The sequence below is a fragment of the Sorex araneus genome, chromosome 9 (assembly GCF_027595985.1).
Source record: "Sorex araneus isolate mSorAra2 chromosome 9, mSorAra2.pri, whole genome shotgun sequence".
Taxonomy (NCBI): domain Eukaryota; kingdom Metazoa; phylum Chordata; class Mammalia; order Eulipotyphla; family Soricidae; genus Sorex; species Sorex araneus.
In genome coordinates this window covers 35,196,196-35,220,927 of record NC_073310.1, presented here as the reverse complement: position 1 = coordinate 35,220,927, position 24,732 = coordinate 35,196,196, and the positions used below count along the sequence as shown (strand labels likewise).

General features: G+C 39.0%; 1 protein-coding gene across 9 annotated transcripts in view; it reads right to left on the bottom strand.

The window, feature by feature from the left end:
- CEP170 (centrosomal protein 170) overlaps nt 1-24,732 on the bottom strand; it is a 154,393-nt gene that overhangs the window by 106,903 nt on the left and 22,758 nt on the right. For all 9 annotated transcript variants that reach the window (XM_055146761.1, XM_055146757.1, XM_055146758.1 and 6 more), the window contains exon 2: nt 7,002-7,147. In XM_055146761.1, the coding sequence (XP_055002736.1) occupies nt 7,002-7,106 (105 nt within the window). In that variant the 5' untranslated portion in view covers nt 7,107-7,147. The remainder of the gene's footprint in view (nt 1-7,001; nt 7,148-24,732) is intronic.

Genomic DNA, 24,732 nt, shown 5'->3' with positions numbered 1-24,732 from the left:
AAAAAAGAGAGAAATAAAAGAAACAAAACAAAAAATGTAAGGTTCTTAATGACAACACAAGAAGTGTAATCTCTAAATTATAGGAATTCCAGAATGTGAAGTTAAAAGAAAAAAAAAGAGGAAGACCAAGTAGTGGCAGAGATAATAGCTGAGAACTTCCCACACTCTGGAAGAAAGCAGCTGTGTGAATTCAAGAGGTCAAAAAGCACCAAACAAAACAGACTCAAACAGAACACCACCAAGACACAGTTACCAAAATGGCAGAAACCAGAAAAGGAAAGATGTTTAAAGAGGCAAGAGAAAATAAAAACCTTAAATATAAGGTAAACAACATTAAGAATCATTGCAGATCTCCTATATGAAATGGTACAGGCAAGAAACAGTGCAATGAAATTCAAATTACTGAATATAAAAAACAGATACCACACCCCATCCATTTGGGGAGCACAATCAACATATCAAAAGCCCTTCCAGATAGCCCATCAGGCTCAAGGGAGGGAAATTCCACCTGGGGTGTTTCTCCTCTCCTTAGTCCAATAACTCAATTAACATTGTAATTAACATCTTAATTCTACTTCTTACTATTATTTTGTATGGACACAGTAAGAGATACATTGAGCTTAAGGGTGGCTCTCCTGGGGACATCTCACTATAGATCTCAGACTACAGTGCTCAGGCCAGATTAATCTTTCCTAACCCTAGCAACGTCCTAATCTAGATGTTACTTTTGGGATCATGACAGAATTTGTCCATGACCATGCTCTTAACTTATAGTTAATATTATGGCACTTTGGCCTGGCCCATTTTGATGCCAGAGTAGCTCAAGTCCCTCACTGGGACCCTGCTTTTGGGGTGCTAGGAAGTAAGGGCAACGAGGCTTAAATTGAGAGAACAGATGCCCAGGAGTGAATATCATTTGGAGTCAATTAACTTCCAACACACAAAAGCATAGCATTAACTGTCTTTCTGTGTCTACACAAAAAGGACATTACTGTGAATTAACTATGCAAAGGACTTAAGGAGAAGAGAAATGCAATATTTGCAAGTCAAGAGTCTGGTTAGGAGAAAAAGAGCACTGACCAGTTGGGGAAGTATAGCACAAAGAAAGAAGCTACAAGTGAACACAGAGGAATGGGAGCACTGTGATGGGAGTAACCCAATAAACCTAAGCTCCCTGTTGCAAGGCAGATAGGACAAGCCAATGTTATCCTACATATATGCATAATGGAACAATAATTGGCTATAAGAAACAATAAACTTATGCAATTTGCTGTTACATGGATGGACTTGGAGAATATCATGCTGAGTGAAGTTAAGTCAGAGGGACAGAGACAGGGACAGACACAGGATGATCTCTTTCATGTGTAGGAACATAGAGGAGTAACAAAAGTCCAAAGGCAACAGATACAAAGAGCCTGAAAATTAGACTCAGAAGGAAGCTTCCAACTTTGGGGGAGGAGGGTAAGCATAGTGGAAGGGTGGAGGGGAAGGAAGGGAAAGCAGTCATTCTTAAGGAGTATGGGGTGCTGAAAGTGCCTGCCAGAGAGGCAGGCTGGGGAGTGGGAGTGAAACTAGGAACACCGGAGAAGAGAAGCGGACACTGGGGAAGGGCCTGGTGTTGAATCATTGTACATCTGAAACTCAGTCATTAATAATTTTGTAATTCACTGGGATTCAATTTTTTTAAAAAAAAGAAAAACAAGAATAGAAAACTATATTTAAATGTTATTTAACTATGAGAACTCCTATAGAGTACCAACATGTAAATTACAATGATCTCTCTGTTCAATAAATGTGATTTTCTGTAACTAGAAAAATAAACTTCTGAAACTCAATTTTGGTTTTTACCCTTGTATTTTTAATTCTAATTTAAATCTTCTAGCAAAAAACCCTTAAATGACGTCAAGCTTAAGGCTCTATTTCAAATTGTCTGGAAGGCTGAGACTCTTGCTAAGATAATCAATCAGCTGAGACCAAGAGACTTTAGCCCTGCCATCACTACATCCTGCCCCGCAGTTCTTAAAACTGGCCTAAGCACCACAATGGCCACTCAACACCTTTATTGCAAACCACAACACCTAATCAGAGAGAGAGAACAAAAGGGAATACCCTGCCATAGTGGCAGTGTGGGGTGGGGGGAGACGGGACTGGGGAGGGTGGGAGGGATATTGGGTTTACTGGTGGTGGAGAGTGGGCACTGGTGAAGGGATGGGTTATCTAACTTTGTATGGGGGAAACATGAGCACAAAAATGTATAAATCTGTAACTGTACCCTCACGTTGATTCACTAATTAAAAATAAACTATAAAAAAAAGAAAATGAGAGAATAGAAAGAATCTAATTTGCTTTCAGGTCTACTAAAATCCACTTTTAAAAATATGGTTCTCCATGTATAAGTCATCATTTTTAATTAGATGTAAACAGAGAAAAGAATTTTAGTGAGATATAGTGAAGGATAATTTTTTATCTTATGCGGCATAATTAGAAGATGTAAGTATATGAAAGCTTCCTTTATGCATATCCCCTATTTTATTAGATGCAGTCCATCAAACTGCTTAGGAGGATAGCTTTTTGTAATTGAGTATCAATTCTATAGTATTCACCTGTGACTTTCTAGGAACCGAGATCATTGCTATAGTTGATAAATTGAAGTATAATGCTCCTAAATAAACTATCTTTAGGATTCTTCAAGCGAAAAAAAAAACTGGCCTAAGCACCTCTCATTATCAATATGGCATAGCAAGACATGCATTCTATAACTTTATTAATCTAATTCCTTCAATTTCCACACTACTCCCTTCGTAGGATGGGCTTAATTTATTTTATGCACATTTTGTTATTTCTACATGATCAGCTTAGAACATTCAAAGTTTATCTAAATTACTCTATGAATTTCTTATCCTTTAATATGATTGCTTGAAATATTTATATACAATTTACTTTCTCCTCCAAACTTGGTATATGTGTCCTACTTGCCCTTCCAGGACTAAATAATCTATAGAAAGCAGAAGTTTCCTAACTGAAGTAGTCTGCATTAAAAACATGCCCTAAGAATGCTATCTAGGTCTCTCTGGAGACCTCTGCTCTTTCTGCCTGACCAGTGTACTCTCTTTTAATTAACACACTTAGCTCGTCTAAACATCTCCCTCTCCTGGTAAATTCTTTTACCACTTCCTGGCTCACACACAGCAGGTTGGGACCTTTCACTTATTCTGTTTCATAAAGTGCAGCACTGTAGCACTGTCGTCCCGTTGTTCACCGATTTGTTCGAGCGGGCAACAAGTAACATCTCCATTGTGAGACTTGTTGTTACTATTTTGGGCATATTGAATACACCATGGATAGCTTGCCAGGCTCTGCCATGCGGGTGGGATACTCTCGGTAGCTTGCTGGGCTCTCTGAGAAGGACGGAGGAATCAAACCCGGGTCTGACACGTTCAAGGCAAATGCCCTACCCGCTGTGCTACTCCAGACCATAAAGTCCATAAAGTGTACTAAATACTAATTCATTCGAGTTACACCCTCAAAAGACTTGTTACCCTGCTACTCTCCAGGGTCAGTCAAAGGCAATCTGATGGGAGAGGAGGATTAAGCTGGTAGGTTGGAAGACATCAGATACATGCCCTAGAAAGCCATCTCAAGTGTCCACAGAAAAAGCTTATGTTGCTAAAAGGAAAGTATTTCTAGGAATGATATTTTGCTGACAATTAGTTGCTAGGGTGATCAATAATTTTTCTTCTGAGTTGTTTTTCCAATGTATTTATAAATCTATAGGCTTTGAGAAGAAGGTCAAGGTAAGGTAGTTGTCATTTATGTACTCAATAGTCCAAGCTTAAACAAGTTTTGGTTGTAAGTTTGAGTCCAGCTCTTTCAAAAAAATATATTTGTGGGGGTAGAGAGATAGTATAATGCATAGGGAGCATGCCTTAAACCTCATATGGTCGGTCCCCTGAATTCTGCCAGGAGTAATCCCTGACTACAGACCCAGCAGTCCTGAGCACTGCCAGTCGAGGTCCCCAAAACAAAATATTTATTTTATTTTTTCCTCCTTCTCCCTTCTTAGCTGCTGTTGATGATATGTGAGAGAGGTATCACACATATACCCAGCTGTGGTACTCACAGGGATCACAGGTTTGTGGTGCTTCTACACTTGACCACACACAGTGTTCAAGTTTGCATTTGTTTAGTTCTGATGTTTGTACACATTAGTGACGTCTGCATATTTTGGCTTAGGTATGCAAATTACGACTGTAGCATTCATTCTGGCTTCAATTCTTGGCCATGGCACTCAACACATCTTTTAAATGTGGTGACTGCCCCAGGAGTCATGCTCTTCGGTAGTATCTATAAATACCTGGTTGTGACACAGACTAAACTGCTTTTGGCAGCAGGAAGCACAGTTCTGAGATTTAACTAGTGGAGGCTGCTAGTATTGTACTAGGTGCATGTGGCAATAACAGGGATTTCACCTCATGACCTTCTTGCAAGGCAGGACAGGTCTTGAGTTCATTTTCTAGTGTCTTCTGTGCTGGTTTCACAGTGACGAGAGGCAAATAGCACTAGTAGGAAAATGAGTATAGATTTTTTTAGTATAGATGTTTTGAATAGTACAGGGAAAGTTTCTACCTGTAAATGAGGCTATCTGAATGGATCAATCATCCATAGTTCCTTTATGAGGGAATACAGAGAAAGAGCAAAAGTACTTATACAAGTATGCTGAAATTCACAGGGAGGGGCCACAGGGATAGTTTATCAAGTAGGGCTTGCACACGATCAACTGGAGTTCGATCCCTAGTATCCCATAGGGTCCCTTCAGCACTGCCAGGAGTGATTCCTGACTGCAGAGCCAAGAGTAACCCCTGAGCATTGCCAGGTGTGACCATAGATGAGGGAGGAGAGAGGAGGGAAGGAAGAGGGGAGGGAGGGAGGGTGGAAGGAAGGGGGGAGGGAGGGGGAGAGGGAGGGAGGGAAGGAGGATGGAAGGGAGGGGGAGGGAGGGGGAAAGGGAGAGAGGGAGAAATTAATTCATATAGAAACATCTAAAGATGAGAAAAATAAAATCACAAAGGGCACAAAAAACAGTTATTGTTTGAAAGGGAGAAGGGAGAGACATCAAATGGCCACGCATGAAGCAAGGACCAGAAAGACAACTTTTGTGGGGAGGAAAATGAGCAGAGGTATCAAAGAAAATATTATGAGAGAAGAAACAGAGTGCAGAGGTGTGAAAGAAAATGATTTGAAAAAAGAAATCACAAGGAAGGCTCCTTTTGGAAAATTCAAAACTTGTGAGAAACCTGGAATTAACTATGCTATGTCACTACCTACAACCAATTTATAGGAGTAGAAAAGTATAAACATCTTTGTCGAAATGCACAGCATGTTTAAGACATAAGAAGTAAATGAGTCAAGATGCAATTTAAAATTTGGAGATAGTGGTATGAAGGAAAGGATGGTATGTAGAATCAGAAAAAAGCATATGTTTGTTTTGCTTCAGATTTATAACACGAGTATGCAGTTTACTGGCGATCTAGTTTTTAAGCAACTGTTAGAACACCATAGGCAAGGGATCATCAGTTTATAAGTTGCTTTTGAAAAATAAAACCACCAATGAATGTAAATTAAAATGTTTATGTTTCTGGTGTCAAATGTATTCAATATATCAATGTTTCAGAATCCATCACAGATATTAAGGAGAAAAACAAGACAAAAGAACATAATACTTCTGAACGAACATAAAAAACTGGTAGAATCACCCAAGATAGGAATCAGAGCTCACAGAATCAACATAGCTAATCTAATTAATTGTTTATGGTTTATAACAAAAAAGAGACACAGGGAGAAAAATTTGTTTCTAGATTTCTGAGATCCATTGATATAATTCTCAAAAACTTAAGAGGTCTATTTATCTGCCAGTTACTTACTCAAAGATTTCTTTGTTTTTTTTTTCTTTATTTATAGTTCCCCTTCTCTTCCCTCCACTGTTGTAACAATTACCAGAAGTTACACATTTTGATTTTGGTTCTTGACTTTCTTGACTTTTTGGCTATGGTGCTGGTTATGGATCACATCCATCTGGTTCTGGGGCTTGTATAATTGGTTGCAGCACTTCCCAGTGGCTGAAATTGTGGCTCTTACACAGAATCTCAGTGGGAACTGCACCCATTAGTTTTATTCACACATATTCTGTTTTTCAATGCTTGCAGAGATGGTTGTATTGTTCACACATATACTCACTCATGTCCATGACCATTGTTGTTTTCATGCATTTTCTAGTTGTGGGGCTCACCAGGATCATCCATACCTTAGTATGTTTGGCCAGAAACTGCTTGAGTACTAAGAATCACAGACATCAGAGCTAACAGGATTGTATATACATGTGATGCCACAGGGGATTGAAAGGGAAATTAAGGTTGCCAGGCAGGTGTACTAATTCACAGAGACATTCTTTCAACCTCAAAGGTCTTTTAAAAGTATCTTCTAAAGGTTATTCAACTTTAGCTCACTCAGTAAATCTTTAGCAACTTTATAATCTTTAATTACAATGAAACTACAAGAAAGTATAATATAGGAACATCTTTAAAAGAAGCAGTGAAACTACTTTCAGTATTACAGAAATAGTCACAAATAAAATTTAATTTTACTTGAGTTTTTGTTCTTGGCTTTTGGAGCACAGCTGGAGGTGCGTAGCGCTTACTCCTGGCTCTGTGCTCAGGGATCATTGTTAGAGTTGCTAAATTTATGAATTACTTAAAATGTACCTTTAAAGTATACAATGTAAATTTTATTTTATTTTAATAAACTTCTCTCTGAGTGTTTTCACAAAGTTAATGGTCAATACTTAGAACTACTGCTAGATAATTCAATGGAGAAAAAATTAACTGGATGCTGGAACTAAAAGGGGAAGAGCCAGAGAATTAAAAATCTAAGTTCATTATTTCCCAAAATAGATACATATTTTATAACACTTTAAACAGACATACATAAAAGGCTGATGCACTTACCTGTAACATGAGCTCACAGTCATCTCTTCCAACAAAAATCATTTCTCGTGGCAGCCTGTGGCGGGTGCCTCCACTGCTCACCAAAAACCAAGATGTCAAGCTCATTTTCTGCTTAGCTTCTAAGTCTTTGGCAAAGCTACATCATCCTGCAGAGAGATTTTGATATAACTTTAGCTTTAATAACTACTCTTCAAACCTTTCAAGCAGACCTAAGAACAGATTTACATTCAACACTTAACCCTTATTAAATAATAACTTAATATTGTTTAAGTTATTTAATAACAAAATATCTTCTAGTTATTAGTTATTTAATAACTTAAATAACTTCTAACTTCTGTTTCAGTGCTGAGATACCATATGCAATGCCAGTGACCTGAACTTCCAGTGGTCAGCCTCCTGAAAGGCAAGCTTCTTAACACCCTTATTATCTCTCCAAGCCAGAGAGGTGTTTCATTTAAACCTCCCTGACCTCACCCCCTCCCCTCATCTTGTTTTGCTTTTGCTGTCTTTAGAAGTAAAATAGAAAGTGGGAAAAAAGAGTAGGTGCTGCCTTGGTACCCACTGCACGGCCTGTTTTATCTTTTATATTCTTGCATCTTGGTACTTTCCGCACAAATTCTTAGTGGGAGGGCTGGCCAAAAAATACAGAATTCCAAATTTGTGGGCTCCAGTTGGAGGAAAAGTAATTTGTCCTGAAGGCAGCCCAATGCACAAATCTGATTAACAAATGTGAGAAGGTACTCGGGACAGATAATAAATAGGTTTGTATGTCAGACCACCCAAACCTCAGTTTCTTTCTCAGCAGCTGCTTTTAACTTCTTATTCCAAAGGAAAGTGTCCTGGAGGACTACAGTCACATGATAGCATCCTCCTAGAGTTGGGTTTTATCTGATACCCTAAACCACTGCATTATAAAAAGCTCTTGCTTTTTTCTCCCACACACAAGGCTGGTGATTGTGAGAATCTGGTAGTGTTGTGGAGGAGTGGGGGCCAGGTACGAGGGGAGGTAAGTAAAGAGTACATGATTTTAAAAACATGTCCTGCATATGGCCAACCCAGAAATAAATAAAATAAAAATAAATTAACAGGAACCCAGGTGTGCGGGACCCGGGGCTGAGATCTCCAAGCCTGCTTGGATGGGGACTGGGCCTTCTTTGCCCAGATCCCCCATTTTCCAGTACCTAGGTGGTCACACCCAGAAACTGCCCCTGGCGCCTTGTAATCCCATCAATGGCCAACATCCAGAGACTATAAAACCAAGCTCCAGGAAGAGAGCAACGCAGAGTCTCTCGCCCCCGCGCCTGGCTGTCTTCACGGGGGCTCCTTAGAGGCTGTGGGTTGAGTTTCCCTCCACGCCCTGAGCAAAGCCCTGGCAGCTGAAGACCTCCGGAACCCAGCCACAGCCATGCTCAAGGCCCCTCTTTACATGTTCAGACGAGCCTCACGCATGAAGGAACTGGCAGAGGAACCCAGGTGTGCGGGACCCAGGGCTGAGATCTCTAAGCCTGCTTGGATGGGGACTGGGCCTTCTTTGCCCAGATCCCCCATTTTCCAGTAGCTAGGTGGTCATCCCCAGAAACTGTGGTGGCCACTCGGCATCTTATAGCCTAGTTCTCCCTCTTGGAGAACCTGGCAAGCGACCGAGAGCTTCCTGCCCACATGGGAGAGCCTGGCAAGCTCCCCGTGGTTTATTCATATGCCAAAAACAGTAACAATGATGGGTCTCATTCCCCTGACCCTGAATGAGCCTCCAATGCAGCACTGTTGGGAAGGATGAGTAAAGAGAGGCTTCTAAAAACTGAGGGCTAGAACAAATGGAGACATTACTGAGACTGCTCGAGAAAATCAAAGATCAACAGGATGATGATGATGATGATGATGAGATTGACTTATATTTTAATCAATAAAGTAAGCCTCAAAATCCACTATTAATTAAACTAAAAATTAATTTAGGAAATTTATTAAGCAAATAGAATTTTTTTTATACTCCTTAAAGGCCTGGAGCACAGCTTATAAAAGTCTACTATTAATTCTCCAGTAAATGAGCCCTTTAGTATTAAGTTAACCTTATAAACATCTGCAATACAGTACAAATGAGTAACATAATTTGCATTAATTTTGAGACAGATACAAAATCCAGATGTATATTTTATATATAATTTTAAACAATGAAGTTTAAGTAAATCAACTTTTGGTCTACAAAGTGTAGACCACTAATTGCACTTTGAAAAACAAGCACTATAGGGATAGAGCAATAGTACAGCAGGTAGGGTATTTGCCTTGCACATGGCCAGCCTAGGTTCAATCCCTGGAATCCCATATGGTCCCCTGAGCACCGTCAGGAATAATTCCTGAGTGCAAAGCCAGAAGTAAGTCCTGCGCATTGTCAGGTGTGACCGAAAAGGGGAATAAAAAAAATAATAAAAGCCACCCAAGCACTATCAATTTCTCTGTTCTCACATTACATTAATCATTTCTTAGAGCAGCAATTCTTAAACTTTTTTCTTGCAATGTACTTTTTATTCTCAAAATATTCTCAAGGAATATTTTGCTTACATGAATTTAATAATAGTTATATTAACAAATACATATGCTAGATATAAAAACTGAAACACATTAGTTTAAAATAAATAATCATCAGCAAATCTATTTTATGTAAAAATAGTGTAATTGTACTTCTAAGACATATATAACACTGTGACTGTCATCCTGTTGCTCTCTGATTTGCTCAAGTGGGCACCAGTAATGTCTCCATTGTAAGACTTGTTGTTACTGTTTTTGGCATATCAATTAAGCCCGGGTAGCTTGCCAGGCTCTGCCACGAAGACATATATAACAAGTCAGAAAAAGAGCATGGTTTTACATAGTTCAAATTCCTTTTATGAAGTCAGAGAAATAGTACAATGTGCGTATTTTGCCAAAGATATGGTTCAAATTCTAGTACCACACAGTCACTTGAGTACCTAATTGGTTATAGGCTCTGAGCACCATTGAGTATAAGTGAAATTAATTAATCACCACCATCATCATGATCATCATGATCATCATCAAATAACTGTAAGAGAGAAAGAAATTAAATAAGTTGAGCTGGAGAAACTCAATGGATTGAGCATAAGCTTTGCACACAGGAGGCCCAGGTTCATTTCCTGGCACTGCTTGTTCCCTGGGCTTATGTTTGCAGTTTGGGTATTCTACCTATAAAAAGATAAAATATGAAAATAATATATAAAATAACATTGATATTAAAACTAGCTCAAAGAAAACAGAAAGCTATTATCCCCTAAAGCCTCGAGATAAGTAATGTTCATCACTTGTACTTACTTTATGTTTGCAGATAAGATGAAAAGAGATAGTAAAGTAGGCAGGTTGTCCTGGGCTCCATATGGTTCCCCAAATCCCACCAGCAGTGATCCCTGAACACAGAGCCAAAAGGAAGCCCTCGGCCCTGCACACTGTGGTACAAAAATCCAAAAAGGGGGCGGGGGAGATGAAATGTACCTCTCAGTTGGCTAGACCAAGAAGGAATTCTATTGTTCATCTGGTGTCCAATGTCAGGATCACCCCTGACCTCAAAAGTGTTGAAAAGGAAGGAGAATAATGCTAGCCACTCCGGCTCTGCCCAGTCCCATTTTCAAGAAACTGAGGTGCAGAGAACAGCAGTAATGGGAGCCCAGCTTTGTTATTTAGGATCCCCATCTGTCTCCAAGGTCAGGATTACCCCTGCTTGTGAAGTGGGCAGCCATTACACGGTTGCACATTTCTTAACCTCTCCAAGATACCTCATTGTGAGCAAAGACACCCAAACTATAGTCACCTAGTCACACAAAAATACATGAAAAACAAGACCAGACTGTGAAAGTAATAATGGGAAAGCAACATAGATTTCCACCAGACTTAGTGAGTGAAGATGATAGCTCGGAAAACTTAATCGGTAGTAAGCTGTATAGATTATCTGATAAGGAATTTAGAGAGGAATTGCTAAGAATGTTTAAGAGCTCAAAGAAGCAATAACACAATGCCTATAAAACAAAAGAGAATATAAAGCAGAAATAAGTAAACTACAAACAGAAATGACAATTGAAAAGCTTGGCAGGTGAAATAAAAGACTCGCTGGGAAGTCTCAGGAGCACGTTCACAGCTGCTGAGGCAGAATCAGTGACCTTCAAAGCTGAGGTGCAGAATACCTCCAGACAACAGCAAAAAATGGGGAAAAAAAAGCCTCAACAGAAATGAACAGCTGACACGAGAAATTTGAGATGAATTCAAAAGGAACACTGTAAGAATAAATGGGGCCCCAGGAGGCCAGAAAGACAATTCTGATGAGGAAGCAACAGTGAAGACAACAATGAGAGCTGGAGAAGGTAGGCACCCAGATCCAGGCCTGAAGGGTAGCAGCTCAAAGATATCCTGATAAAAATACTCCAAGACACATTGTAATCAGAATGATGAAAACCATAGATAAAGATAGAGAACTTGAGAGATAAATAACTCAGCAAATTCATATACTCAAACTATCTGTACAAAAAGAACCAAAGTGGCTACATTAAGACAATACAAGTCACACAAACATGTCAAACTCCTACAAAGGTACAAACTTCATGACGATAATCTTTCTCAATGTCAATGGGCTAAAAGCACCAATCAATAGACACAGAGTGGCAAACTTGAACCCAACATTCTTCTACCTGCAAGAAACACTTTTGGATAGTCAGAGCAAACACAGATTTAAAGTCAACGGTTCGGAGACAATTCTTCAAGCAAACAAACCCCTCAAAAAAGGCAGGGGAGCTGACCAGACTTATATCAGATGACATAGATTTCAGGATGAAAAAGTTTCTAAGAGACAGGGAAGGTTATTTCTTAATGATCAAAGGGATGTACAAACTCAAATTCCTAAACTTACATGTACCTAGTGAGGAGCCAGCAAAATATTTAAAAACAATTGCTAACTGACTTGAAGAAATACATTGATAGCAACACAACAGTAGTTGGAGACTCCAACATCGCTCTGCCACCTCTTTAAAGAGCTCTAGATGCTAAAAACCACTCTATGACTGTATCACTGCCATCCCGTTGCTCATCGATTTTTTTCAAGTGAGCACCAGTAACGTCTCCATCGTGAAACTTGTTGTTACTGTTTTTGGCATAACAAATATGCCACGGGTAGCTTGCCAGGCTCTGCCGTGCGGGCGAGATACACTAAGTAGCTTGTCGGGCTCTCCGAGAGGGGCGGAGGAATCAAACCTGGGTCTGCCGCATGCAAGGCAAATGCCAAGAGAGGGGTTGTATCATATGTGTATACCTTTCTTCAAAACATTTCTCCAAAACGGATCACTTATTTTGGGACACAAAACATACCTCCACAAACTCAAGAGAAAAAAAAAAACTATAATCTCAGTTGCACTCAGATGCACTGAAAGCAGAAGTTAATCAAACACAGAAATGGAGAAATAATTCAAACACCTGGAAATTAAATTGCCCATTACTGAACAGCTAGTGGGTCTGAGAAGAAATAAAAAAGGTGTAAGGGACTTACGAAAGTTAAGCATCATGACACTACCTACCAGAACTTGTGGGATACAACAAAAGTATTAAGAGTAAAGTTCGTAGTGATGCAAGAGGAAGAAGGGACCAAATTAATTTGATTTCACAATGTAAGAAACTGGAAAATGATCAACAAAAGGAGCCCACAGAAGGCAGGAGGAAAGAAATAATGAAACTTTGAGGAGAAATTAATGAACTAAAATCCCTTCACTCTGCGTCACCCAGGGCCTCTCGGGGATCACCCCCTTCTCTCGGGGAACACCCCTCGCAGCACCACCTGCCCTCACGGGGAGCACCCCATCCTCTCAGAGATCACCCATTGGAGTACTCCTCATCCTCTTGGGAGGCACTCCTTGGAGCACTCCTCATCCTCTTGGGGAGCACCCCATCATCTTAGGGAGCACTTCGCAGAGCACAACTCATCCTTTTGGGAAGCACACTGATCCTCTTGGGGGTACCCCCATCCTCTTGGGGAGCACCCCACCTCTGGTACTGAGTGCTGGTCATCTCTAGCAGTCTCTGCCACCCTTGCCCAGGGTTTGACAGTCCTGCCAGAGAGTCTGAGAGTAGCCCCGATGATCATAACTGTGAATCCTCCTTTAACTTGCTGATGGTTTCTTCTCCTTCTCTTCCTCCTCCTCCTCCTTCTTCAAAACATTTAGGATCCCTTAATTTTTAAAACTATTTTACTTTAGTTTATCCTTGACAATCTTTGACCTAGTATGTACAGATTTATACGATCTGAAGAGAAACCAGAGTATGATAGCACAGCATGGAGGGCATTTGCCTTGCACACGGCTGATCCGGGTTTGATTCCTCCATCCCTCTTGGAGAGCCTGGCAAGCTACCGAGAGTATCCCGCCCACGCAGCAGAGCCTGGCAAGCTACCCGTGGCGTATTCGATACGCCAAAAACAGTAACAAGAAGTCTCACAATGGAGACGTTACTGGGGCCCGTTCGAGCAAATCGATTAACAATGGGACGACAGAAATCTAAATATAATCCAAAGATCAATGAAACAATGAAACTAAGAGCTGGTTCCTTGAAAAATAAAAAATAATAAGCCACAAATAAAGAGAGAGAGAGAGAGAGAGAGAGAGAGAGAGAGAGAGAGAGAGAGAGAGAGAGAAGTATCTACCATAGAGGTTACTTGGGGGTTGAGAGGGAGGGAAGCTGTGGACACTGGTGACAGGAAATGTACACTGGTGAAGGGATGGGTCTTGGAATATGGGATGACTGATGAAGGGATGGGTGTTAGAACACTGTATGTCTGAAACTATAACATGAACAACTTTCTGTGGCAATTCAACGAAAGATAAAAAAATATCTTATTGCCTTGTAAGAACTGGTGAACATAAGCCAGGTTAGTGCCTAAAGTAAAAACCACCACGCTCAGACTTGATTAAACTTGTTACACAAACAGGACAAAATGAGAAATTTTAGTTACATAAAAGTCTCTTAGCTAAAATGTTTGAGTTCTATCCACCCCAGCACCATCTAAACCCAATGTGATTTTTCAGTTTGTAGAGTTCATGTTTGTCTCTCAAGTTTTTGTGTTGTTGGATCTAGGTTCTGTCTCTTCTACTGTTATTAACAAAAAAAACCCAAAGTAGCAAATATCCGAAGGTCTGATTGTTCTAGGCCCCTCAGGACTTGACAAACACTGGTATCTTGCTTTTCCCCCCTTATGTCCATGACTTCTACTCAGATCTCTTTGATAGCCACGTCCACCTGCTCACATACCAAATTCCGCAGGATGGATATGTCGTTCCCAATATTCTCCCTTCTGAAATCTGACATGCCATTTCGTCGGTAAAGAAGCATATAGCACCCAGTCCAAAGTCAGACCCGAACACCTGAGGAATCTGCCACCATTACTCATCAATACACTGGCTTGACTCTTCACATGTTACCTGTCTGAATGCAAGGTTCCATTCCGATGGAAAACCAGCAGGACCATTCTGTTATAAAAGGGAGATATCCACGACATTGGCAACTATCGCCCAATCTGCCTGTTGTCTGTTGTTTACAAATTGTTCACTCAGTCATCCTGAATAGAACAGGCAGAACACTAGACAAAGGAAAACCATACGAGGAAGCCAGGTTCCAAAAAGGATACAGCACGATCCACACAGTGACCAAGCTCATTGAGGTTTTGCGAGAGTTCAAGATGCCGCTCTGTTTAACGTTCATCGATTTAAAGAAGGCCTTTGATTCCATTGAGACTGAAGCAGTCATTAAAGCTCTAGCCAAACAGGGCGTTCAAACTCAGTTTGATCCTCTGCAAGCTGTACTACTGATTCACTATCAGGATCTCACTATTCTACAAAGAAGTGATTATCAACATAAAGAGAGGGGTTCGACAGGGCAATATCATTTCACTGAAACTCTTCAGTGCCACCCTTGAGAACGTCATGCAACGACTGGAATGGAAAGGAATGGGAGTGAAGATAGACGGTCCCACCTCTGCTTCGCTGATGACATCGTTCTAATAACAACAAACATCAGCCACGCGGCACGAATACTGGCTGAGTTTGACAGCGAGTGTGGAAAGGCGCAGCTGAATCTCATGAAGACAATGTTCATGAGAAACAGACTAGTCCATGACGTTCCTTTTGCCCTCAACAGAATGAATATCTCCAAATGTAGCAGTTATGTGTACCTAGGTCAAGAACTCAACATGACAAACGACCTGGCACCTGAGCTGCACAGGAGGAAGAGAGCGGCATGGAATGCCTACAAGAGTGACGAAGAAGTGGTTAAGAGGATGAAGAACCTCCAGCTCCAGGCACATCTTTTATTTTTTTTGCTTTTTGGGTCACACACGGCGATGCTCAGGGGTTACTCCTGGCTCTGCACTCAGGAAATACCCCTAGCGGTGCTCAGGGGACCATATGGGATGCTGGGAATCGAACCCGGGTCGGCCGCGTGCAAGGCAAACGCCCTACCCGCTGTGCTATTGCTCCAGCTCCAGGCACATCTTTTTGACTCCACCATTCTTCCTGCACTAACATACACTTCAGAGACCTGGGCCCTACGCAAACAGGATGAGAACGCTATTCTGGTCATCCAAAGAGGAATCAAAAGAGCTATGCTTCACGCTTCACACAAGTGAGAGAAGGAATCTGGAGTTCCGATCAGGGACGCTGTCTCATTTGCCAAGGAGTCGAAAATCAGGTGGGCAAGACACAGTGCGATTTAGAGACGACCACTGGACTAGAGCCGTTAACGACCGGATTCCACGGGACGTTAAAAGAACACCTGGTCAAGCTCCTATGAGATGGTTGGACTTCTTTGTTAAGACCCTGAATTAGTTTGATGCTCTTTGTGTTCCTGGAGTGAGCAGACGCCATTGGGCTACACTAGGGATGAATGGAGACATTGCTGGCACCTACTCAAGCAAACTGATGTATAACAGGATGGCAGGTGATTACAAGTGATGCCCTGTCTTATGGTGAGTGAAATTTGGATGTTATAAAACAAAAGAAAATGTCTATTGATTTGTAATATCACAATGAAGCTTGAAGATTTCTGGTTAGTAAGCCTATGGAAAAAAATAAATATGGAGACCTTTCATGTAAAATTTTTACCAGGAAAATCTAAATGGTTTAAAAGATAAATAATTAATATAGGAATATTGTGGCCAGAAAAGTAATTGGATTCAACTTGAAGATTCAGTGAACCACCCAGAACTCTTACAAGCTTCAAGCACCAACTTTAAGTTTAAAACTATTGCCTTGATGGAAAAAAAAGAATAAAAAGGGCATATTAGTATCTAGGAATGACAGAAGAAATGGTAAGAGATCTTCCTACCTTCTGTGTTTCTGAGATGTCTTTTGTGACATTTATTAAATCATGAGACTGGAATAAGAATCCCCCTCCCCCACACACACTTGACTGACAAAAACTGGGTTAGTTGGATCTCAAAAATGACTGAATAGCTTTAAGGCTTATCTTATAGGTCATTACCTAGATTCAAATAGGAATTAGACTACCTTTGGTTTAGAAATCAGATTATTTCTACCTCAGCAACATTCTTCGAGAAGGGAGTGGTTGGTCACATCCAACATTGTTCAGGAGCTAATCCTGCCTCTAGTTTAGAAGTCATTCCATGGTGGTGTTCATTGGGCTGTAAGTAGTACTGGGTATAGAACCAGATTGGTCACATGCAAGTCTAGTACATTTTAGGGGGTATTGTGAAGTGTAGATTATACTCAGTAGTGTTCACAGGCTGTTCCTGATTCCGTACTTAGGAGTGACCTTTGATAATACTTGACACACCATATGCCAGGGATCAAATTAGGGTTGGCTGTATGCAAGGCAAGTGCCGTAACCTTTATACTAACTTTCCAGTTCCAAGGCAAGCACCTTGATTGCTGGAGAGATTACTATTTCTCCAGAAGAAACATCTTGAAGCATAGCTTCTGAACTTAAAGTTCTTACATGTATTTTTTTTAACTAAACATTGGCAGTTCAAATATTTTATTTTAAAGGTATCTGAAACTGTAATCACTGTACCACTGTCATCCTGTTGTTCAATGATTTTTGCTAGAGCAGGTGCCAGTAACATCTCCATTTGTCCTTGTTGGGTGCTCGTGCAGCCTGATTGGCGTATTGGGGCTCTTTTAGAGTCAGGGGAATGAGGACCGTCGTTTTTACTGTTTTTGGCATATCGAGTACGCCCACAGATAGCTTGCCAGGCTCTGCCGTGGGAAACTTTAATAACAATTAAAAATAAGGAGTTTAGTGTTCTAATGTATCTCCTACTTTCCTTTATTTTCTATAGAGAATTATTACAGTATTTGGCTCCAAATGCTAGTAGTCTGAAAAATAATTTTGTTAAGAGCTGGTTTGACATGATAATCTAATTTGAGACATATAGATCTCCAAAGTCATAATAATGGAAAGAAAACTTTTCTCTTATCTGTACTTATTATTTGAAATGAAATCAGGTTACCTAACAGGGGAGCAACACTGATGGTTTTGTAAGATTTTTTAAAAGTATAAAACTAAATGGAATTGCTTGTGCTGATACCTGTAAGTTGTATAGAAATATGGCTAGAGAAATAGTGCAAGGGTTAAGGCACTTGTCTTGCACATGGCTGCCCCTAATTGGAGTCTCAGCACCGTATATGGCCTCTTGCATTCCTGTTAGGAGTAAATGCAGAGCCACAGCCAGGTAAAAACAAACCCCCTCTTGCCTCAAAGAGAGTATAATGTGTATTTTAAATAAGAAAGATAATGGATAAAGATACTGTTTGGGAAAAAGAAGAAATTCTATATTAAAGTGAAACTGGTTATGAAATATAATAAGAGAACAGAATAAATGTAATGTAAAATCAAGTTTGGGAATTGTACCTTAAGGGAAAAAGCTTTGTATGACTAAACTATACTGCTATAAGAATAGTAACAGTTTCAATATGTACAAAATAATTGAGTAAAGTATTATTTGAACTTGGTTTTGCTAAAATAGCAAAAAGAATTTCAAAAAACAAGCTACCAAGAGTATCCCACCCACACGGCAGAGCCTGGCAAGCTACCCGTGGCGTATTCAATATGCCAAAAACAGTAACAAGTCTCACAATGGAGACGTTACTGATGCCTGCTTGAACAAACTGATGAACAACGGGAGATTTTTTTTCAGACTGAATTAATTTTATTTTATCTATTTAGAAAATTACAGCTTATTAAAATTATTTCATGTCAGTTTTATTAACAAGTCTTTAAGTGTTTATTAACAAGACTAAGTAAACCTATTTTTGGATTTAAGACAGGTTAGTTTCATTTGTAGTAATGATGTTTTTGTTACTTTGTTTAAATGGGTAGTTTAAGTATGACTTCATGGTTTTCTGTGTTTTAAACATTTTAATCTGTGTTTTAAACATTTTAATATCTGATATAATACTTCCTAGAAACAAAAATTCCAAGGAAAAAAAAACTTAGATGGCTGATTAAAGAAAAAGTAGTATGTATGGGTTTTATTAGAAACAAATAATTAATAGATGCAAAGGTGTCTAATAATAATTACTTTCTCATCTTATGGAAAGAGAAATACATATGTATCAGGCCTATTTAAAATGAAGGCTTCATGGGAAGTCATGTAAGCAGAAATGTTTAACCTTCTTAATATACATACGAATAAGGGTATTCTAAAATAACTTAGGAATCAGAGAACTCTGATAATTTTGGTTCATTATGAATATTTTAAGAAACTGTAACAAAATTGAGCAAACTTCCTTCTCAATTAGAGTCCTCCTAAAATCTTCAGGAGGACTCTAAACTCTCTTTGCTATTTTTCTAACTTTCTAATTAGAATTATTCTAATGCCTATCGGGAAGTCCTTGGGGACAAACTTTGCCAAATGCTACAGACTACAAATCTGTCATAGCCCTTAAGATAAAACTGCAGAGTTGTAAGCAAACTAAGAAACTGGTGTCAGCCTTAACATTTAGAAAATATAAAAAGGTTCTCCCTGAGCAAAGCACCTTTAATTGTTAAAATTTGTCAAAAATTGTCAAACTTTGCATCTTAAAGGAATCTGTATAAATCTCACTGCCATTACGCAAAATGAATGGTCATATTAGAAGTAAACATTTTAAATCTGTTACTGAAATTATATATTGCCTCTGCAGTGAAAAGGTAAGAGAAAATGATTTTTGATAACATGATTTTCTTTGGAAATCAGAGTATTGTTCCTTTTTAAAATATTTTAGTTTATTTTTTAATTGAATCACAGTAAGATACACAGATATAAAGCTGTTCATGATTGGGTTTCAGTCATATAACATTCCCAAAACCTGGCCTGTAACCAATGTACATTTCCCACAACCAATGTGGCAAGTTTCCCTGCCCCCACCCTCCTCTATGGTGGGCATTTTTCCTCACTCTGTCTGTCTGTCTGTCTGTCTGTCTGTCTGTCTCCCTTTGAGCCTATTTGTAAGACAGATATCGAAAGATTTTCAGGTATATCCCTTATCTACTTTCAACACTTAGATACTGTCCAAATGATAATTTCCATTTATTATTATCATACTGGTTCCTTCACTATCCTAACTGTTCTTCACCACTTCCCCCTCAGCCGACCTCAAACACTTTTGTGGCAAGCTTTCAACCACTGACCAGACTGTCTGGCCCATTTTCTGTGGTTTTGGATATTAGTCTCATACTATATATACATATATCCCATAAATGCAATCATTTTGTATCTGTTCCCACTCCCTTTGACTCATTTCACTCAGTAGGATACTCTCCATGTCCATCCATTCATAAGAAAATTTCATGACTTCATTTTTCCTAATGCCAGTGTAGTATTCCATTGTTTATATGTACCATAGTTTCTTTACCCAGTCATCTGTTCTCAAGCACTCAGGTTGTTTCCAGATTCCAGCTATTGTAAATAGAGCTCAATGAACACAGAAGTGCAGACAACATTTCTGCTGTGTGTTTTTAGGTCCCCATGGCATATTTCCAGAAGGAGTATTGCTGGACCGTATGGAAGCTCAATTCATAGTTTTTTAAAGTGTTTTTCAAAAAGGTTGTTTGGAACAACCTTTTGTTTTCCAATATGGTTGAAATTTTCAGCATTCCTACCAATGTCAAGATAGAGGCCCTTTCTCCCCACAGCTGCACCAGCACTGGTTGCTCTTGTTCTTTTTTGATGTGTGTCAGTCTCTGTGGTGTCAGATAATATCTTGTTGATTTAATTTGCATTTCCCTTATAATTAGTGAAGCAGAGCATTTTTTAATGTGTCTCTTGGTCATTTGAATTTCTTCTTTGAGGAAGTTTCTGTTCATTCCCTCTCTCCATTTATTGATGGGGTTGGATGCTTTTTTTTTCTTGTAATGTTCTGCCAGTGTTAATATTACTATGATTTTAAAACTTGATCTGATGAATATTGGGTAAATAATTTGACACTTTAAAATTTTTTTTTCTTTTAGGATCACACCCGGCAATGCACAGGGGTTACTCCTGGCTCTGCACTTAGGAATCACCCCTGTCGGTGCTCAGAGGACTATATGGGATGCTGGGAATCGAACCCGGGTCGGCCGCGTGCAAGGCAAATGCCCTACCCGCTGTGCTATCATTCCAGCCCTGACATTGTTTCTTTTAAGGTGCAAAAACTTCCAAGTTTCATGTAGTCCCCATCTGTTTACACCTTTGCTCCCACTTTTTTGATGAGTGGTGTTTCATTTTTAAAGATGCCTTTAGTTTCAGTGTCATGGAGGGTTTTGTTGACGTTTTCTTTCATGTACCGTATGGATTCAGGTCTCATGTTGACATCTTTAATCCATTATGATCTACTGGGCATGGTGTTAGAGATCTGAGCTTATTTTTTACATGTAGGTCTCCAGTTTTCCCAGCATCACTTGTTGAAGAGGCTTTCCTTGCACCATCTCATATTTCTTTCCCTTCATCAAAGATTAAATGATTATATATTTGAGGGTCTGTGTCAGAATATTCAACTTTATTCCATTGGTCTACAGGTCTGTTTTTATTCCAATAGCATGCTCTTTTGATCATTACCACTGTGTAGTACACTTTGAAGTTGAGAAGGTGATGCCTCCCATTGTCTATTTCCCAAGGACTGCTTTGGCTATTTGTGGGAAATTACTGTTGCATATGAATTTCAGGAGTGTTTTGTCTACTTCTTTGAAAAATGTCATGGGTATTCTTACAGGGACAGCATTGAATCAATATAATGCTTTGGGGAGTATTGCCATTTTCAATGTTAATTCTCCCAATCCATAAGCAGGGAATATGTGAATATGTCTCCATTTCCTCATGTCCACTTTTATTTTTAAATAGCTCATTCTGAGACACTTGATTTTATGAGGCACAACTGTACACAGGATTGTGTTTTTAATATCTCTTTCTTCTCTCGCATTATTTATGTACAGGAAAACCATGGACTTTTAGGCACTAATTTAGTAACCTGCCACTTTACTATATAAATCCATTATATCTAGGAGATTTTTGGTAGTCTTTAGAATTCTTTACGTACAGCATCATGTCATCTGCAAATAGTGAGAGCTTGACTTCTTCCTTTCCTATCTGAATGCCCTTGGTGTCTTTCTTATGCCTAACTGCTATGACAAGTACTTCCACTACAATACTGAATAGAAGAGGTGAGAATGGGCAACCTTGTCTTGTACCTGATCTTAAGAGGTAAGGCTTTTAGTTTTCCCCCACTAAGAATAATGCTTGCTGTGGGTTTGTGGTAGATGGCTTTGACTATATTGAGTAAAGTTACTTTATCTACCATTGTGTTGAGTTTCTATCATGAACAGGTGCTGGATCTTGTTAAATGCTTTCTCTGCATCTACTGATATGAGCCCATGGTTTTATTTATTTATTTATTTTTACTGATATGGTGTATTATGCCGATTGACTTACAAATCCTAAACCATCTTTCTATCCCTGGGATGAATACTACTTGGTCACTGCATATGATCTTTTTGATGACTCATTGGATTCTGTTTGCTAATACTTAGTTGAGGATATTTGCATCTGGGTTCATCAGGGTTATCAGCATGTGATTCTCTTTTATTGGTACTGTACTATCTGTTTTCTTTTGGCATCAGGGTGATATGTGCCTCATAGAAACTGTTTAGGAGAGCTTCTGTTTCTTTAACTTCCTAGAAAAGTCTGAAGAGGATTGGCAGTGGGTCCTCTTTAAAGGTTTGGAAAAATTTACCTGTGAGTCCATCTAGGCCAAGGCTTTGTTTTGGGAATGACTTCTGATTACCATTTCAATTTCCTCAATAGTGATAAATCTGTTCAGGTATTCCAGATCTTCCTGCTTCAGTCTTGGGAGGTTAGAGGAATCCACAAATTTATTCATTACCACAGGTTCACTTGTTTCATTGCACAAAGATTCTCAGAGTAATCCCTGGTGATCTTTTGAATTCCTGTGATTTCTGTTGTGATGTACCCCCTTTCATTTCTGATTTAGTTCAGTAAGATGTTCTCTTTCTTTGTGACTCTTCCCAGTGGTTTATCAATCTTATTTAGTTTTTCAAAGAACCAGCTCTTAGTTTCACTGATCTTTTGGATTATTTTTTTGGGAATCCAGCTCATTCATTTCTGCTCTAAGTTTTACTTACAACCTCCAGCTTGATCTGGGCTCCTTTTCTTGGTTGTTTTCTAAGATATTAAGCTGTAAAATCAATTAGTTACGTGGGCCCTTTCTGCCTTCTTAATGAACGGTTGCAGAGCTATAACATTCCTCTTAACACCGCTTTTGCAGTTCCACAAGTTCAGGTAGCTTGTTTACAGGAATATTTTGATTTTGTCCTTAATTTCCTCTCTAACCCATTGGTTGTTAAATATCACTATATCACTGTCGTCCCATTGCTCATTGATTCGCTCGAGCAGATGCCAGTAATGTCTCTTTGTCCCTGTCATGTTCAGGGTTAGGGGAATGAGGCCCATTATTGTTACTGTTTTTAGCATATCAAATACGCCTTGGATAGCTTGCAGGCTCTACTGTGCAAGACTCTGCATCGCATTCTTCTGGGAGTTTTGTTTCAGTCTCTGGATCTTGGCCATTGTTAAGTAGTGAGCTTTTTAATTTCTAGGTCTGTGATTTGATTCTCTGCTTGTGTGTGATTGACTTCTATTGCAAGTGTATTATGATCTGAAAAGACAGTCTATACCATTTATATCTTCTTGATTTTGAGGTATGTTTTGTGGCCCAATATGTGGTCTATCTAGGAGACGGTCCCACATACACTGGAGATGAATGTGTATTTGTTTTGTAGGGGATGAAAAGTCCTGTACATATCTACTATACCTCTTATCTTCTATTTCATCCTTCAAAGCCAATATTTCATTTGGGGAAATCACAGGGGTTAGCACATCTGGAATGCAATGGATAAGCCTGGCAGTGGGAAAACCACCTTTGTGATTATTGTATCTCCCCTGCCAGGTAAGTATATTTTGACTTCTCTTCTAACGTAACTTTCTTTAATCTCTTCCCAGTCTAATAACTATGACAAGGACTCCCATCCAATATGGTTTTGAGTTTAGCTTTCTTTAGGCGTGGGCATCTGGTAATGCTCAGGTTACTCCTGGCTTTGCAATCGGATTGCTGTTAGCAGTGCTTGGGTGATCCTATGGGATGTCAGGGATTCCATCCAACTGGCTGTGAGCATAGCAAATCGCTCAAGCCCCACCTCCGATATTTTGAGTAATAGTGGGTATCCAAAACTTGTGCATTATCTTGGAAAGGTTTTCAGATTTTTGTTAGTTAGCTGAGTGTCAAGTTAGCATTTGTATTAGATTTGTGCAATTACACAACAAGTTACCCCTTATGTTTCTACACCCATATTGGTAAGTTTTGGTAATTTAGAATATTGCTGAATGTTTTCACCTCCTGTACTGATAAGATCTTATTAATCTTACCTTTCCTTTTATTGAAGTGTTGTATCACATTAATGAAATTGGTTTTACTGAACTATTCTTGAATCTTAGGAAAAATTTTACCTGATCACGATGTATGATTTTTTCAATTAATCATCGAATTTAGTGTGCTAAGATTTTGTTAAGGATTTTGCATCTATGTTCATAAGAGGTACTGACTCATAATATTCCTTTACAGTAATGTATATTCTTTTGATATAGGATAAGACTGTTGAAGGTCTCCTGTTGAAAGATTATTTATGAGAAAGAGACTAAGCATATTATCTTGTATTAATGTTTTGAATTTTAATTAAATAGCTTAAATTACATGGCAATTAATCATCACAAATTGAATTTTTTGATAATTCCATTTGCTATCCTTTAACTACATAGGAGCAAGCAATAATAAACAATTTATTATATGTTTACCAAGGAGGCAGGGTGGCGGTGTGGAATAAATAATAATAATAATAATAATAATAATAATAATAATAATAATAATAATAATGTACACTGAAGAAGGGTGGAATACTGTATGGCTAAAATCTAATCATAACAGCTTTTTAAGGGTCTATCTCAGTGATTCAACAAAAAAGTAAAAATAAAAATCATAAGGAACCACAAATAATAAGAAAAATATTTTAATCATTAAAAATCAAAGACTAATGATAGCCTGATTAAAACAGGAACAAAGATATGACCTACCCGAAATGGGACCAAGAAAGCTTTTATTTTGTAGTCAAATTTTTATAAGGATTCTAGGTGCTTTGTGATGTCTGTTTTCAC